This window comes from Hemiscyllium ocellatum, chromosome 8 (assembly GCF_020745735.1).
Source record: "Hemiscyllium ocellatum isolate sHemOce1 chromosome 8, sHemOce1.pat.X.cur, whole genome shotgun sequence".
NCBI lineage: Eukaryota > Metazoa > Chordata > Chondrichthyes > Orectolobiformes > Hemiscylliidae > Hemiscyllium > Hemiscyllium ocellatum.
In genome coordinates this window covers 28113226-28132810 of record NC_083408.1, presented here as the reverse complement: position 1 = coordinate 28132810, position 19585 = coordinate 28113226, and the positions used below count along the sequence as shown (strand labels likewise).

The 19585-nt window shown below is 40.0% G+C and overlaps 1 protein-coding gene across 1 annotated transcript in view; it reads right to left on the bottom strand.

The window, feature by feature from the left end:
• Positions 1-8085: 8085 nt before the first annotated feature.
• Positions 8086-19585, bottom strand: part of exd1 (exonuclease 3'-5' domain containing 1) — a 31705-nt gene continuing 20205 nt past the window's right edge. Inside the window, exons 6-8 of the mRNA XM_060828645.1 lie at positions 16664-16807; positions 15206-15397; positions 8086-8664 (exon numbers count right to left, since the gene is read on the bottom strand). Of these exons, the coding sequence (XP_060684628.1) occupies positions 8344-8664; positions 15206-15397; positions 16664-16807 (657 nt within the window). The 3' untranslated portion in view covers positions 8086-8343. The remainder of the gene's footprint in view (positions 8665-15205; positions 15398-16663; positions 16808-19585) is intronic.

Sequence of the window (19585 nt, the reverse complement as noted above, 5' to 3'; positions counted from 1 at the left end):
TTATGTAGATAATTCATTTATTATGTAGAAGCAAGAATAAGCTGATCCCCACGTCGAGATTGTTCTGCCATTCAATGAGGTCACAGTTCACCATCCACTTCAGTGCCTTTTTTTTAAAAATTGCTGGCCCCATGTCCCTTGACAGCATTGATCTTTAGAAACCTGTCTCTCTCAATTTTCGGAAGAGGAAAGTGAATGAGGCAACATGAAAGAAAGGGTATAACTCTCAAGTGGCCTCCCCCCCACAGAGAGCTGCAGGTGGCAGGGCAGGTTCAGACTTGCACAGTCCTGGGCGTTGTCAAGAGTGTTATGGATGAGGAATGATGTGTTGGACTGGGATGGACAAAATCACACACTAGGTTATAGTCCAGCAGGTTTATTTGGAATACTAGCTTGTAGAGCACACGCTAGTGGGGTAGGATCATAAGACATTAATTCTATGTCTTAAGATTCTGCCCCATTAAGATATCTGATGAAGGATCTGAAAGCTCGTACTTCCAAAGAAACCTGTTGGACCAAAACCTGGTGTTATGTGATTTTTAACATAGATTTGGAGAGCAAGAATCATGGTGGTGATTATAAAACACCGCTTTTAGGCTTCAGTTACCATGGCGTGTCTAGTTCTGGCACCACACTTCAGGAAGAAGGCAGTGGGAATTGGGGGTGCAGTAAAGATTCAGAAAAATGATTATGGTGTTCAAGGGATTTGGTTCCACAGATAGATTTGAGAAGTGGGGTTGCTCTCCCTTCAGTGGAGAAAGCTGAGAGAAGGTTTTGTGAAGATATTCAAAATCATGAATATGAAAGAGAAAAGACAGGGAAAAACCTTTCCTATGGATGAAAGGGTCAATAACCACAGGACACCTATTTAAAGTGATTGGCAAAAGAAGCAAAGGCAAATGTGAGGGAAAATGTGTTTTGCAGGAAATAGTTAGGATGTGAAATGCACTACATGAATGTGGTGGAGGTAGTTTCCAGCATAGCTTTCAACATTATTAGAATAGGAAAGACACAGGAGCACAGGAGTGGTTGAGTTGATCTTGTAGAGTTGGCAGGATGTGACAAATGCTGTCATTCATTGATTCTATCTGTGCAGAGACCTTTTGCTAACTAAGAATTCCTGTTAGCTGCCAATTTTGAATAAGATAAGAGAATGGACCGAGAAAATATATATTCAGGGAGTAAATAATAAAATACTCAGCAGCAGTGCCTTCATGCGCTGGATTCCTGCTCACTACTGTGACTTCAATGAGCATTACAATACTTAAGATAAGGAGAAATGTCTGCTGATAAAAGGAGATGCAAATGCAAGGCTGTTCCCAATGGATTGTACTTCTGTACCAAAGAGTGCCATTATTTCCTATCTCTTATCAAGGCTCATGAATCTGCCAAACAGGTATGTCATCAGCTGTGAAAGACAGTTAAAGAAAAAAACTGAAAAAAATAGTCAGAGCTCAGTGGGTTAAAGTAGGTAAGAATGCTGTCCTTCCAATAACAGGGAACCTTACTGAGTACCCTGGAAGCCTGTAACATGTCCACTTAGCATAGAGTCATTGAGATGTACAGCACAGAAACAGACCCTTCGGTCAAACCTGTCCCTGCCAACCAGGTATCCCAATCTAATCTAGTCACACCTGGTAGCACCTGGCTCATATCCCTCCAAACCCTTCCTATTCATATACCCATCCAAATGCCTTTTAAATGTTGCAATGCCATTTTCTCTGGCAGCTCATTCCATACATATACAACTCTATGTGAAAAAGATGCTTCTTAGGTCTCTTGTATCATCTCTCCTTCTTACCATAAACCCTAGTTCTGGACACCCCCACCCCAGGGAAAAGACTTAGTCTATTTATTCTATCCATGCCCCTAATGATTTTATAAACCTCTATAAGGTCACCCCGCAGTCTCCGATGCTCCAGGGAAAACAGCCCCAGCCTATTTAACCTCTCCCTATAGCTCAAATCCTCCAAACCTGGCAACATCCTTGTAAATCTTTTCTGAACCCTTTCAAGTCTCACAACATCTTTCCAATCGGAAGGAGACCAGAATTGCATGCAATATTCCAACAGTGGCCTAACCAATGTCCTGTACAGCCGCAACATGACCTCCCAACTCCTGTACTCAATACTCTGACCAATAAAGGAAAGCATACCAAATGCCTTCTTCACGATCCTATCTACCTGCGACTCCACTTTCAAGGAGCTGTGAACCTGCACTCCAAGGTCTCTTTGTTCAGCAACACACCAGAGGACCTGACCATTAAGTGTCTAAGTCCTGCTAAGATTTGCTTTCCCAAAATGCAGCATCTCACATTTATCTAAATTAAACTCCATCTGCCACTTCTCAGCCCATTGGCCCATCTGATCAAGACCCCGTTGTAATCTGAGGTAACCCTCTTCGCTGTCCACTACACCTCCAATTCTGGTGCCATCTGCAAACTTACTAACTATACTTCTAATGCTCACATCCAAATCATTTGTGTAAATGACAAAAAGTAGAGGACCCAGCACCGATCCTTGTGGCACTCTGCTGGTCACAGGCCTCCAGTCTGAAAAACAACCCTTCACCACCACCCTCTGTCTTCTACCTTTGAGCCACTTCTTTATCCAAATGGTCAGTTTTCTCTGTATTCCATGAGTTATAAACTTGCTAACCCGTCGCCCATGGGGAACCTTGTTGAATGCCTAACTGAAATCCATATAGATCACGTCCACTGTTCTGCCCTCATCAATGCTCTTGGTTACTTCTTCAAAAAACTCAATCAAGTTTGTGAGACATGATTTTGCACACACAAAGCCATGTTGACTATCCCTAATCAGCCCTTGCCTTTCCAAATACATGTACATCCTGTCCCTCAGGATTCCCTCCAACAACATGCCCACCAACGACGTCAGGCGCACTGGTCTATAGTTCCCTGGCTTATCCTTACCACCCTTAAACAGTGGCACCATGTTAGCCAACCTCCAGTCTTCTGGTACCTCATCTGTGACTATCGATGATACAAATATCTCAGTAAGAGGCCCAGTAATCACTTCCTTCGCTTCTCACAAAGATCTAGGGTACACATGATCAGGTCCTGGGGATTTATCCATTTTTATATGTTTCAAGACATCCAGCACTTCCTCCTCTGTAATATGGACATTTTTCAAGATGTCACCATTTGTTTCTCTATAGCTGAAAATATGTTGCTGGAAAAGCGCAGCAGGTCAGGCAGCATCCAAGGAACAGGAAATACGACGTTTCGGGCATAAGCCCTTCATCAGGAATGGAGGAAGAGAGCTTCTTCAAGGAAGGCATCCTTGCAAGAGGATTCGCAGTAGGTTAAAATCTTCAAGGAGAAAGTGAGGTCTGCAGATGCTGGAGATCAGAGCTGAAAATGTGTTGCTGAAAAAGCACAGCAGGTCAGGCAGCATCCAAGGTACAGGAAATTTGACGTTTCGGGCATAAGCCCTTCATCAGGAATCTTCAGGATGATGATGGACAACATTTGCAGCAAGGGAGATAAATCTAAGGTACAGTGAGGTAGATGGATGACTTCCAGGAAAGGAAGCCAAGAAAGGCAGATAATGCAGGAGTCTCCACTGGAGAAAAGTTTATGAGTCACCACTTATGGTGTCATCTGAGGTAACAAGCAACAAAATAGAGAAAACAAACTAAAAAAGTTAAACATTACAATCCTCCTTACTGAAAAATAGAAAAACGAAGAAACAGTTACACAGTCCATAATCACCCAGCTATGCTAGACTCACATTCATGACAAGGGCTCAACCTCTTCCACTCTGGGCTCCACATTGCTTCTGCCCCAGACTATCTGCTGTAGTTGCCTTGCAGCCTGTTCCTGCTCCCACCACTGGCCACCCCAGGCTGCCTGTTCCCGCTCTTGCCATATCAGAAAATTTGGCTATAATGTCATTAATATGGATCATAAATAGCTCAGGCCATAACACCGATCCCAATGGCTCACCTCCATAGTTTACTCATTAGCAGGTTGGCAGATGGTAATGATCTATTTATTTCTATATCCTGTTTGTTGCCTAATCCTCTGTCTTGGCTCAATATAAACGGGACTAGATTAATTTAGGATATCTGGTCGGCGTGGACGAGTTGGACTGAAGGGGCTGCTTCCGTGCTGTATATCTCTATAAATCCATAAAATTACGGCTCATACCATGAGCTGTTATGCTCAATGTGGCACTTCATCAAATGTCTTTTGCCCACTCAATCAATCTATGACCATTTATAACACTTTTGCCTCCCAATTTAGTGTCATCTGCTAGTTTGAATATACAACCGTATTTCTTCCAATTCATTGTAAATGAAGAAAAGCTACAGAGCAAATTATAGGTTCCTGGGGCAATTTAATACACAGATGTTTCCCCACTTAGATTTGTTGACTACAATAAAGTATAGCAAGTTCTGCATTACAGTGTGTTGCCACCACTTCAAAAATGTTCACTGGTGAAACTGCCACTATTCTCTATTCTAGAAGCTCCTGATTTGATTTTGTTCTCATCCAGTAACCTGATAGGAGCCCATTTCTGCATAGCCAAGGTCATACAAACAATATTTGAATATTTTTTAAAAAACTATTTTTGGTGCATAATGGTTGAAGGATAAAGAGCTGGTTGCATCCTAATTTGGAGCGACATGTACACAGGCTGTAGGACCTTTTGAAAAGACAGGCAATATCAAAATACACAGAGGATGCAATTATTGAAATGGAAGGAAGGGATTTCAGTAAGGGCGATGGAACTGTGGAAGCTTGAGGACATATAAACGAATAGCACTTCCATAAAAAATTATCATGGTCACCTCGGAATACAAACCAACTTTACTGCTTCAACTGAGATTAGCTAAGCTGAGCACATGGCAGAAATCAAACTTGGGAACTTCCTGGTTTGTATTTGAGGTAGTTATTTTCCACTTTTTGATTTAATACTATGCATGATACAAAATTGTGGTCTTCCCCAGTGCCTAGAGTGCAACACAGGGATAAACTGACAAAGTAGCTTTACATTCTTATCTCTATTATGTTGTACCTTGATTTATCTTACTCCTCATACAGTGGATCACTTGGAGTATTCCATATATTTTAATGGATAGCGATGACAAAGCTCCTCAGTGTTAGGCATTTTACAGATTTAAGGTTGTGTGGAAAATCACATGCCCCAAACAAAGACACCATAAGATTTTACTGTGATACATTTGCCAATCTTGTGCTGATGGAGAAATGATGTAAGGGATACAGTTATGAAGATTCCAAACCTGTGATCTCTATCACCTAGAAGGGCAAGGGCAGCAGATATATGGGAACACCACCCCAAACAGCACTGTGGCTGTACCTACTCCAAATGCACCTCAGGGGTTCGTGGTGACAGCTCATCACTATATTCTCAAAAGGTGGTTGGGAATATACAGTGTGTTGTCTGGTTCCTCTAAACAAGCTACAGACATCTCTGACCACTACCCTCTGGCTGAAAATGTTGTTACTCACATCCCTCAAAAATCTCCTGCCCCTTGTCTGAAATCTATACCCTCTGGACATTGATTCCTCCACCAAGGAGAAGAAAGTTTTCCTGTTTATCCTATCTATGCCCCTCAATTTTATAAGTCTCAATCAAGTCCCCTCCCAATCTCCTCTGCTGCAAGAAAAGCAACATAGTTTGTTCAGTCTCTTTTCATAACAGTAACTTTCCAGCCCAGACAACATCCTGGTAAATCAAGGAGAAAGTGAGGACTGCAGATGCTGGAGATCAGAGTCAGTAATGTGGTGCTAGAAAAGCACAGCAGGTCAGGCTGCATCCGAGGAGCAGGAGAATCAATGTTTTGGGCATAAGCCCTACTGAGTCCTACTCTTTTTTTAAAAGTTATTCTTTTGCCCCTAATGTTCTTATAAAATGCCTTTGGGTGATCCTTTATTTTACTTGTCAGTGTTTTCCCTCCTAATTTATTTTTAAGTGAGGATTGCACTTACTGTAATTTTCCAGGCACCTACTGTTGAGCCTTCAGTATGTACTTTAAGCTTCCCTTATTCAAGGCTGTACATCCCTCGACACCCAGGAATCACTACTTATTTAGCCCTGATGTTCCTTCACCTTTACAGGAATACGTAGGTGTAGCATTATTTCCATTGAAAAATTATTCCCTTTATGTTGATACAAGTTTTCCTACATGAAGCTATTCCTGGTCCATTTTGGCTAGATCCTGGAGAAATTGAGTACTGCAGATGCTGGAGATCGGAGTCACAAAGTATGGCGCTGGAAGAGCACAGCCAGTTAGGCAGCACCAAAGCAGCAGAAAAGCTCAAAAATGTCGACTCACCTGCTGTTCAGAAACTGCTTGACTACCTGTGCTTTTCCAGTGACATACTTTTTGACTTTGGCTAGATCCTGTCTTACCATATTAAAAGCTATTGCCCCACAATTCAGAACCGTTATTTCTAGTACAACCTTGTCCTTTTCCATGACCACTTGAAATCCTACAAAGTTATTGTTATTATCACGGAAATGCTCCCCACTTACACTTCTACCATTCACTCAGCTTCACCGTCTAAAATTAGGTCCAGCACCATGCTTTCTTTTCGAGGAGTTTATGTGCTGGCTTAAAAGCTCTTCATACACATTTAAGAATTCTTTCCTCTCTAATACATTTGCACTTCCTCTCTCCCAATTTATGCTGACCACCATCAACAAGGCACAAATCAAGAATGCAGTGGAATACTCCCCATTGCCGAGATGGGAGCAGGTCCAACTACACACAAGAAGTTCAATCCACAAGACCACATATTAGAAAGTGCCACAATTCAAATACAAATCAGCACCCCTGCATTTTATTGGGTGAAGTTCCCTCACATGATCCAACAACCAAATAACATTTGTTGTAAGCCTCATGGCTGGTTGGTTGATTGATTTTCAGAATAACAGCCCATTTGATTTACAATTTAAAAAGGATCTACTATTTGAAAGTTATATTGACTTTCTACCAAGTGTAAAATTGAACTTTTTGTTTAAAGCAAAGGAGTCTCTGGGGGTGAAAACCTGCAATTTTGAAATTCTGAAGAAAAAGGGAAACTTTTAAAAGAAAAAAAGAGTCCCAGCCAAATCACCACATCTGGTCACCTTAAAACATGGATCCAGTGACTGTTAGGTTTCAGTTGATGAATGAAAGCCCAACCCATATATGCTGAGTTGGAGATAGCTTGGTTATTAGAATTCAAGTTCTAATGGGCTGCACGGTGGCACAGTGGTTAGCACTGCTGCATTTATAGTGCCAGAGACCTAGGTTCAGTTCCCACCTCAGGCGACTGACTGTGTAGAGTTTGTACATTCGCCCTATGTTTGTGGGTTTCCTCTCACTCCAAAAACATGCAGGTTAGATGAATTGGCCATGCTAAATTGTCCTTAGTGTGAGGTGAAGGGGTAAATGTAGGGGTCTGGGTAGGTTGCGCTTTGGTGGGCCGGTGTGCACTCGTTGGGCTGAATGGCCTGTTTCCACACTAAGTCATCTAATCAAGTTGACAAATGCTTTGTTAAACAATTAAAAGCTTTCTAACATGTGGGAACATCGAGAGGTTGATAAGCATTACTTCTTTACTAACTCCCAAGATGTTACCTTTTGGTCCTAAGAAAGGAAATAATTTATTTAGGAAGAAAGTCAGACTTCAATACAGATTTATAGATCTGAATTAAGAAAAAGTAATCTTAATTACAAAACAGAAATGAACATTAAAAATTCAATATCCTGGAAGTATATGAAAAAATAAATATTTCCAGTAATAATTGTGCACAATTATTACTGGAAATATTTATTTTTTCCAAACTAACCGTTTAAGCTGTTTGTTTTCCTTTACATTGGGGTCAGGATGCAAATAATAAACTGGTAACCTGGATCCAGATATCAGCTACTCAGTTAGGATGGTGACAGAATGCACTTGCTGCTTTATTTCTCTCTTCCTGAAGGACATACCTGGCTAGTCTAATTATGGGTACTAGCTGTGAGAATCTCAAATCCCATCACTTCATGAACAGCACAAAGGTATTCAAGCCATTCAACTACTACAAAACCACTACATCTGCAGCTTACTTGGATTTAATGTGACAATACTGAAGGACATTTCTGAAAAGTGGGATAGAAATTAATATGAAAGGTGCCAACTCACAGAACAGGTCTTCACTTTGTCTACAGATCTTAAGAGTTAGACAGAAACAACAGCTTCGTCCGCGGGCTTCAGATTTGAATAATGGTCAATCACCTTCACAACAAAATCAACATTCAGCCTATGGGATCAATTAATTGATTTCTGTACAAAGTTGAGCACTGGCAACAATGTTTTTCTCAGAGTTAGAATACTGAAAGACTGACACGTTCCAAAGGGGGGCAAAGGTCTTCGGTGGTACAATCGGGTCTTGGTTCAAGCAATGGAATCTCGTCATTCTGCATTTCTAAAACATTTTGCCTAGAGGGTTCGATGGATTCAAGCTCTGGAATGTCATCTGTGTTTATTATCCTTCCTTCTTCTTCAGAAGTTTTCTCAAATTGAGGGTGTGGTCTCACCAGAAGGCCATTTTCATCTACTTTGTACCTTTTCATAGCATCCCCTCTTCTTAGTCTCTGAATGACAGCTAATTCCTTCAATTCATATGGAAGTTCCATTGAGTAATGCTGGCAAAAGAGATAACATAAACATGAATAGTCAGGGAAGTGCAAGGGAGTCATCCTCAACATGCTTACTAAAATATTTATCCCCTGGCTAACATAAAAGAAAACATATGATCTGCTTATCACCACTTTTCTACTTGTGGGAGCTTGCTGTGTTGATAACTAGATGTAGCAACATGCTGTTCCTAATGGTGAGCTTCATCTGATGGACAGAAATGAGAAATTACAATGCATTAATTCTGAATTCAACAAATTTGTTTTTAGGAAGAGAGCTTAAAATTTTTGAAACTTATTTTAAAATAAACCAGATATTGTAGATGCAATTGCAAGTAAACTATTAGATTAATTAAAAAATACTGCAGATGCTGGAAATTTGCAACAAAAACAATATCAGGAAGACACTGGAAGAAAAGTGACAAGTTAAAGTTTTAGGCACAATCCTACATCACTCCATGAAATGTTAATTTGTCACTGCTCCCTAGAGATTGTGCCTGACTTGCTGAGTATATCCCACATTTTCTCCTTCATTTCAGGGAGAGTAAGGACTTTTTTTTAATGTCACAAATTAAACACTTGTTCTCTGTGCTAACGATTACTCCTGTAATCGAGCCCTGTCATACGAGTTCCACCTGTCCCAAACAAGTTCAATTGCTTAATTATCTTTGACAGTGCAGTGCCTACTTGGATGCAAATGCATATAGTTAATGAAATTTATTTGCACTAAAAACATACAAAAACTGCTGGAATGTTCCAATTTAAAATTTATTTGAACACTGTTTCACTAACCAACATTGTGCCTTAACAGTACTTGAGGGAAAACGCAGTAGGTGCTGGTGATAAACATCTCAACCAATTCAGACCAGGTTGATAACAAAGTGCGCCATTTACATTTTGTTTAACTCGGACTATAAATTGAAAACAAACTAATTACTCATCAAGTACCCACATGGAGCATTTAGCTGTGGGATGTTTGACACAATGGAATTAGAAATAAAGCGGCAAACAGTGGAAATCTGAAATAAACAACAGGTTGATAATCAGAACACCAAATCACACCTGTAAAAGTCAATGTACCTTAAATGCTGATTGGTTTGTGTGCATTTCAGAGATTTCTATGATGGATATCACATATCAAAAGTGTCAGTAATCTAAGTCATCACTAGTAAAGTTAAAAAGAGTTTAGGTTTTGTAAAGCTTGCCTTAAAGTGCATCTTAAATTTTGTGATGCATTTTTGGCATTTCAGAAATTTGCAAACTGTTGGTGCTTGTAGGTGGGAGTAAGACATGCTTTTAGGCAATTGAATAGCTACAGAAGTTAATTTGAGTGTCATGTGCTTCTGCTTTTAAACTACTGTAATTTACTAGAACATGTTTTTACATTGTTTAGCAATGTTAGCAGAAAGTCTCGTTTAATCCTTTACTTCTCTTTACCCACCAGCTTCATCCACACTTCCACTCCCAAGAGTTAAGATGTCACAAAAGAGGCAAAGATGAAGAAAAACCACATCTCTGATAAAGTATAAAGATAGCAACAAAAAACAAATGTTTCCTTAAGATGAATTAGATTGCATGTATTTTTTTTTAAGAAAGGAAGTCGTTACTTATATGATTAAATATTTACTTGAATTGTTTTTTAACCACATAAATGTTTGAAACTTACAGCTACCCTCAGTATCTCTAAGTTTCTTTATTAATTTTTCATGATTGCACACATTACCATGCTGAAGCACTCGGTCTTTACTCATTTAAAGAAACTCCCTAATTCTGTTGTACACAAGTGGCGTTCAACTGCAATTACCACAGAATAACTGATGGCAATTCTCTCTGCCAGGAGAAACTGAAAGGCAATGATGTTTCCAACCATCAAAAGCCAACCGTTTCCTAATGGCAAAGGCCTTGGCTGCTTGGAAACCAGAATCAATTGCTTCCAAATGGTCTTCCACGCTGCTTGGCAACTATCCCAGTTAACCTGTCTTTTTCTTGGAACACCATTACCAAACTGTACCAGAAAAAGGGATATCATAAGGATTGAAAATTAATAGGCTGGATAAACTTGGTAGGCATTGTGAAGGGCCATGAGGCATGGTGGCATCAGTCCCAATACCATTTACAGAATTCGCAATACAGATTCAGAGACAATGTGCAATGCCATAGACTTCTGATTGCATAAAGCAGTCTCACTTGGCTGCTGAGGGACAGGAATAATTGGGTCAGTCCTTGTCAAACTTCTTGGTCATTCCTACAATTCGGACTGGAATTTTAAAAGATATATTGAGTAGTGACATTTCAGTAAAGTTCTAAGTGATCAGCTGGGAGCGGTCAGTCAGAGATATTTTACTGGAGTTTTGAAGCAGCGAGGAGGATGGTGAGCAACTGGCATTGTGGACGTGCAGAGATTGAGAAAGACTTATTAAAAATAAAACTCTTGAGCAGAAGAGTAAATAAGATATTAGATTATTTAAGTGGTAGCATTTATTGAGTTCAAATATTTAGTGACTGTAAATGATAGTGAGAAGAAACACGAATTATTTCAATAAGACACAAGAGATGAAGGGGCAGGTGATTGCAATTTGTGGGTGCTCCTGGACACCAGTGTGATCCAAGTCATCCATGTCTGCAATTAAGTTTAAGTTTAAGTGCGGGAAACAAAACTAGAGACTACAGGCCAGATGGGCAAGTTACTTAAACACTGGTTTCCAGAAAGCACTCATACCCCTTTTAACTGTTAGGCCTTTCAATTTGGCCATTGGCCAGAAAAGGGATGGCGTGACAGTGCATGAGGCATTCAGAAGACAGGAGTCTCAGTCTTCGCAATTGTCCAACAAGTTCAGAGTTCTTGGTTTTAAATTTGTGGACGCTTCAGGGTTACTATGTAACTGTGATGTGTGAAGCATTCAGGTAGGATGTGCAAAAAAAAATGTAGGTTGTAAGGATGATATAGTGAGGGAAACGGATGCTTTTCGCTGCAAAGAGAAAGTGGCCAGTGGCTTTTTTGCCTTCCCAGTGCGGAGGTTTGTGATATCTGCTCAAAGCTGGACAGGAGTTTGGAGTGAAGGGGAGAATCCAGTCATCGTGGTCCACATAGGTACCAACAATACAAAGGACAAGTAAAGAGTTTTTGCATAGTAAATATTAAGAGCTAGATGCCAAATCAAGCAGCAGAACATCAAAAAGGTAATAATCACTTGACAACCTTCACCAGCAGCAGGTTGTCAGAGTCACAGATGTACAGCACGGAAACAGACGCTTTGATCCAACTCGTCCATGCCGACCAGATATCCTAACCTAATCTAGTCCCATTTGCCTGCACTTGGGCCATATTGTCATAGAGAAATAAAATATAAATGGATAATTAGCTTAAATAATGGTTCAAGTGAGTTCCAGTTCATAGGTCACTGCCACCAGCATGGGGATTGTAAGTTCTGTACCTTTGGGACCGTCTCCATCAGAACCATGATGGGATGAGTGTTCTACGAAGCCTCATGACAAGGAAGAAGATTTGAAGTTAAATATTGGAAGGAATTAAATTTGAGCAGCTGTCATAATTCAAAGATACAGCAAGGCAAGAGAGAAAGGGAACTGATAGAGACCACAAGAGAATAGGATAAGAGAGTGTTCAAGCCGAAGAGCAAGTCAACAAGTATGACTCGAGATGACAAAGTAATAAACACAAAATGCAAGGGTCTGTTTTAAATATTGAGTGCATTATTATATGAAACATATGATAAGGTAGTACTGATTTTTTAATAGTTGGGATGTGAGATGGTCATTACAGAGACATGTTTGCATGATGACAGTTAAATATTAAAGGGGGACATGACATTCAATAAGGATAGGAAGCTAGCAATAAGTGGAGAGATGGCTCTGTTAGTAAGTGATGGTACCAATATTAGCGCTGGCAACAATTTCAGGAAATCAGGATGCGTGAGCAATTTGGATACAGATGAGAAACAAAGGCAAGAAGTCATCTTTGGGAGTGACATAGATGATATAAATGAAGAAATAACTAGAGCTTTTCAGAAAGGTATGGCATTAATCATGAGGGATTTTAATCTACATACAGACTGTAAATAAATCAGATCAAAGGAAATCAGGATGTGGAATTCAGAATGTTTTTGGGATAGCTTCCTCGAACAGGTTGTACTCTACGTAGGATTGTGTAAGTTAATAGAATTAAGTAATGACCTCATCTGAAATATGCTTCAAAGGATCAGTAATTAAAATATGACTGAATTTTACATTCAATTTGAGAGAAAGAACTGTGGGTTCAAAACTGGTATTTTAAGCATAAATAAAGGGCAACTACGAGAACATAAAAGTAGAGCTAATTACAGTGAACTGGAAACTTAGGTTAAGAGATATGTCATTAAAGATGCAGTTGTAGAGGGAATATCTTAGCACACTTTCCAATGACAGAAAAATTAGTTAGAGAGGGGAAACTAGCTACTAACATAAAATGGACAGCACATGTTTCTATAGCTATTTTTAAAAAACAGTTTAAAAAAAGTGATGATTGTTTCTATAGTAAGGGACTCTGGGAAATGAAATAATGGAAAAAAGGAGATGGCAGATGAATTGAGTAGTTATTTTGCATCAGTCTTCATTATGGAGGATACAAGTAACAGCCTGGAAAGAACTGGCAATCAAGAACTGGGAGGGAGGCAGGAACTCAAGAAAATTACTATTACCAGAGAAGTGGTACTGAGCAAATTATTGAAGCGACAGGTTCATGAGTGTCCAGGTTCTGATGAACTTCATCATCGGGTCTTAAGTGAGGTGGCTGGTGAGATAGTTGATGCATTGATTTGAATTTTGCAAATTCTGTAGATTCAAGCAAGATTTCATTAGATTGAAAAATAGTGACTAACTTCTTTATTCAAAAAAAAGGAGACAAAGCAGGACACTACAGATCAGTTAGCTTCCTATCAGCCATAGGGATGCTGTTAGAAGCTGTTGAAAAACAAGTTGAAAGTTATCAGGCAGAGTAAACATGGTTTTGAGAAGGAAATGATTACCTCTCCACTGGATTTCTTTGAAGAATAATGAGTGCTATGAATAAAGGCATTTTTTAAATTTCAAGACGGTATTTGATTTCAAGAAGGTATTTGGTAAGGTGTCACAAAGGAAAATAAAACCTCATGGTGTAGGTATTAACATATTGGTAGGAATGCAAGATTGGTTAGCCAACAAGAAACAGAGTAAGCATTAGTGGGTCTTTTTCTGGTTGACAGATGTAACAAGAAGTGTCAAGGTTGTTTGTGGGATCACAGTGTTTTACAGTTTATATAAAAATGACTTGGCTGAAGAGACTGAAGGTAGAGTTGCCAAATTTTCTGATGACAAAAATAGGCAAGAATAGTTTGAGATGATCTAAAACACACAAAGGGATACAGTTAGATTAAGTGAGTGGGAAAAGATCAGACAAATAGGACATTAATGTGGGAACATGAGAAATTATTCACTTTCACAGGGAGAATTAAAAAGATGAAGATCAGGATGATACTTGGTATTCAGGTAAATAAGCCATTAGGAGCACCAATAGATTATCATTTATTGTGAGGAAAATTGAATACAAAAGTACAGAGGTTATACAGGGCACTGATGAGACTACAAATAGAGATGGAGTACAGTACTAATCTTATTCAAATAAAGTTGTGCAACTCAATGAATACAATCCTTAGGTTTACTGAATTAATACACAGCATTAGTGGGTTGTCTTTTGGAGGAGGCTTGGACAGGCTAGGCTTGTATTTGTTGGAGTTTACAAGAGTAAGAGGTGACCTGATTGCATAATTCAATGTTTGGAACAGTCTTGATAGGTCCTTGTTGAAAGGACCATTCCTTTTGTGGGAGAATATAGAACTCAGGATTATTCTTTAAATAAGGGGGTCATTCATTTTGGCAGAGAGCAGGACTCCTTTTTCTCTAGGGTCATGAGCTTTGTAATTCCTTTTCCTGAAAAAGGTGGTTGGAAGCTAAATCCTTTAAGGCAAATGAAGATAGATTGTTCCTTAGCATGGGGATGAAAAGTTATCAGGCAAGGGAAAATTTGAAGTAATCAGACCACGGGCGGCATGGTGGCACAGTGGTTAGCACTGCTGTCTCACAGCGCCTGAGACCCGGGTTCAATTCCCAACTCAAGCGACTGACTGTGTGGAGTTTGCACGTTCTCCCCGTGTCTGCGTGGGTTTCCTCCGGGTGCTCCGGTTTCCTCATACAGTCCAAAGATGTGCAGGTCAGGTGAATTGGCCATGCTAAATTGCCCGGAGTGTTAGGTAAGGGGTAAATGTAGGGGTATGGGTGGGTTGCGTTTCAGCGGGTCGGTGTGGACTTGTTGGGCCGAAGGGCCTGTTTCCACACTAAGTAATCTAACCAGCCACAGCCTTATTGAATGGCAAAGCAGGATAGAGTGTTTGCATGACAAACTCCTACTCCTAACTCATATGTTTCTATGTAACAGTCTGTCATTCAGAGACAAATGAAGCAGAACATATCTGAAGGAACCTTTAGAAACTTTTTTCCTGATTGCCAAGCAGTTTCTTACCTCAGCACTTCCAAGGTTAACACACGGCATATTTCTGTACATGCTCAGATAGTTGTCCACTTGAGTTGTGAAATCCATCATTAATTTGTCCATCAGGACGGAACGGAGTGAAAGCAGGTACATGACTTCTAATCCTGCTCTCTGCATCAAGCCTGTAGGAAGTGGACGGCAGGTCCATACTTTTGGGTTTTCCTGCACAAAGATATACAATGAGAGAAAAGACAAGAAATTATGACAAACATTGTCTTCTATTCAAAGTCTTTTCAAGTTGGGGCCAAAGCGAAAAAAAACTTCTCTTTCCCAGAATATCTGCCAGAGGGTCATCACGTGATTCCTGTATTTCAACTTTACAAATGCATTTACAGCACAAACCAGTTGGAAATGACCGAGAGGGGTGAGTGTTCACTCCCAAGTTGGAAGTGTGTATGTAAAGGAATAGATTAGATAAGCTAAGTTGTCTTATTCTGTATTAAAATTCATCTCCATGTATCTTCCAATTTTATTTCTCACGAGTCTGTACTCATGCTGTATAACTATACTCAAAGCTGTTCTCAACTTGTCATGACGACCATGGTTTTGAGAATTTGGGAGAGAAAAGTTGCATACTTTGAATTGTTCTGTTTTTTTTCTGCAGTTAGTTTAGAATCCTCAGAGAATCTACATCCTTGAGATGAGCTTCCTGGTCTTATTGAGGGACTATTAAATAGTTGTGGAAGAGATAAATTGCATTTTCATAAATTTGTTTATCTTAAAATGATGTAGTTGCACGATAATTGCAAGTACAATTTTCTTTAAAATGTCCAACTGGTGTAATTTCTATCTTGTTTCACAATTACAATTTTCTCATAGAGAGAATCTGGTCGCCAATTATTTTGCCACTTTGTATGGTATGGGGGTTTCAAAATATCAAGGAATTCATGAAAATTATGATAATGTGTCAACTAACAGGAGAATTGTTCTTTTTACATTAGTACCAGTTAGATCTTACAGTAGTCATTTCTTGCAAGACGACAGCAGAGGCCAAAGAAAATATTTACAGCAGTAAAGGGAGACTTAAATAAATGCATTGTAAATTAGGAGTTTTGATAGACTAAGTAAGGATAGATTCCTGCTGCTGCCAGATGGTTTGGTAAAATAGCTGCCATAAGTATAAATCCCCATATTGAGATCTGGAAAGCACTGCCAGAAAGGAAAGCTGATTTAATGGTAACTTTCAGAAGGAGACTGAAGAAATATTTCAGTAGGAAACATTTGCAGGGCTGTGTTCAAAAAAGCAGGGTAATTTGACAGCTTGCTCAAACAGCTAGCATGCGAGCATGATGATCTGAGCAGTTTTAGTTTGTGCTATGAACTTCTATGTTTCTATCAATTCATCCTCTTAGCACTGAAACATAGATGATTATATTCAATAGAGACTGTGATAGCATTATACACTTCATCCAAGCCACTAATAAATACCTTGGCTGCACACGCACTGTGCTGCAGGAACAAGGCTTTAGGTGTGGAGAGGGAGAGGTGACGGACCAGGCATTCTTCCAACGTACTGACACAGCTGGGAAGAAGACCTCCTGTTTCTAAAGAGAACTGCAGAACATCTGCAACCTGTAGATAAAAGAAAATCAAGGATAGTGTAACGAATTTTTTTTTAGCATGGGAGGAAATTGGAGTGATGCATAAATGCAACCAGCTGTCTGAATAACCTGTTTCTGTGCTACACTGTATAATTCTAGATAACAATGTGAGAGCTTATTTCACATGCAACCTGCTATTTAATAGTCAGACCTAAAAAGAACTTTACAAACCCAGCTACAAGTGTGAAGAGGCATGATTCTAACAGTTCAAAATTGATCGTGATTCACCATAATGTCTATGGGACATTTCAATTCCAGCATTATACATGGAAAGAACCTGACAAGAACCCAGAAAGCATGGATCACAAAGATGAATGGTCGGCCTTCACGCCTGAGCAAGAGCCATTTTCACACAGCTCAAAACTTTAGTTCTGTGCTGCGCTTGCTGCAAAGTTTATCCCTATTCCAAACTGACAATGCTCAGCTTTGAGTGGAATCCTGTGCAATACCACTTGAAAGCATGTATCTGATCTGTAAAAAGTTCTTCAGGAAAATTCTCCCTGCTTCCCTTAGAAGCCTAAAGATAATTACAACTAAAAGTAATACTGTGAACAACACTTCTTGAAGACATTTCGAAAGGAGAAAGGCAGATTAGGTGGAAGCTTTAAAAATCAGTAAGGGCTGGGCCAATCTCAAATATGTAGGGTGCATCAAGCTTATCCTGCCATCAGTGATCTAAACAAAGACTGCAGTTACCGGAATGAGAAAATTATTGACTCCAATTTTGAATAACTGACAGACCAATGACAATTTTAGACTCAAATAACTGGTTGGTCTACATTCTAGACTTTGACCATCATTAGTTGGTGTATTAATGTTTTTTCATTACACTATGCAGGTGTGTCCAGTACCACTGCAGAAAAGTGAGACCACCATGCTTTCAACCTTTTTTTGTTGATGAATAGTATTTGACTGCAAGCTGCTTGTGTCACAGAAACCAAGGAAAAAAAAAATCACCTGCTGTCCACATGGAGTAAGGTTCACTGAGGTTGAAAACATAATTGGATCTGTGTAAGGGAGTGAGGAGCCACAGCTGAGGAGCAGAATGCATAATAGATTGCTGGTTTTAAAAAAAAGTATTGGAAATGAGATGTTTGAATAAATCAGCAGCTGTACAGTCACCCTAACTCCATACTGCTGAGGCACCGTAATGCTGTACAGCTGCTAATTTATAATATGTTTGAAATAAATAGTCATCTCCAAGATGCTGAAATTTTCATAAAAGTCAATAATGTAACCCAGAAAATGATTTGGTTATCTCCTAGAATTGTTGGAGTGAGTGTAGATGAGTAACTTACACTTCTGCAGTAGCTAATCAAGAATATATTGAAGGTCTTCATCAACTGGTGAGAAAAGTAGACATCAATGGGCCTTGAGAAACAGGAGCAGGATTAAGGCATTTTCCCATTATTGCTTTACCCTTGTCGTATGTGCCTCTAATTTCCCAAGTTATACTTCACTTAGAGTCATAGACCCTTCAGTCCAACCCATCCACGCTGACCAGACATCCCAACCCAATCTAGTCCCCCCTGCCAGCACCAGGCCATATCCCTCCAAACTCTTCCTATTCATATACCCATCCAAATGCCTCCTAAATGTTGCTAAAACTAGCCTCCACCACATCCTCTGGCAGCTCATTCCATACATGTACCACCCTCTGCGTGAAAAAGTTGCCCCCTTAGGTCTCTTCTATATCTTTACCCTCTCACCCTAAACCTATGCCCTCCAGTCCCCGACCCCAGGGAAAAGACTTTGCCTATCTATCCTCTCCATCATAATTTTGCAAGCCTCTATAATGTCACCCCAACACCTCCACGGTCCTGGGAAAACAGCCCCAACCTGTTCAGCCTCTCTCTGTAGCTCAGATCCTCCAATCCTGGCAACATCCTTGTAAATCTTTTGAACCCTTTCAAGTTTCACAACATCTTTCTGATAGGAAGGAGACCAGAATTGCATGCAGTATTCCAACAGTGGCCTAACCAATGTCCTCTACAGCTGCAACATGACCTCCCAACTCCTGTACTCAATACTCTGACCAAGAAAGGAAAGCATACCAAATGCCTTCTTCACTATTCTTTCTACCTGCGATTCCACTTTCAAGGAGCTATGAACCTGCAATCCAAGGTCTCTCTGTTCAGCAACACTCCCTAGGACCTTACCATTAAGTGTCTAAGTTCTGCTAAGATTTGCTTTCCCAAAATGCAGCACCTCACATTTATCTGAATTAAACTCCACCTGCCACTTCTCAGCCCATTGGCCCATCTGGTCAAGATCCTGTTGTAATCTGAGGTAACCCCCTTTGCTGTCCACTACACCTCCAATTTTGGGGTCATCTGCAAACTTACTAACTGTACCTCTTATGCTCACATCCAAATCATTTATGTAAATGACGAAAAGTCGAGGGCCCAGCACCGATCCTTATGGCACTCCATTGGTCACAGGCCTCCAGTCTGGAAAACAACCCTCCACCACCACCACCCTCTGTCTTCTACCTTCAAGCCTGTTCTGTATCCAAATGGCTCGTTCTCCCTGTATTCCATGAGATCTAACCTTGCTAATCAGTCTCCCATGGGGAACCTTGTCAAACACCTTACTGAAGTCCATATAGATCACATCTACTGTTCTGCCCTCATCAATCCCCTTTGTTACTTACTCAAAAAATTCAATCAAGTTTGAGAGATGATTTCCCACACACAAAGCCATGTTGACTATCCCGAATCAGTCCTTGCCTTTCCAAATACATGTACAT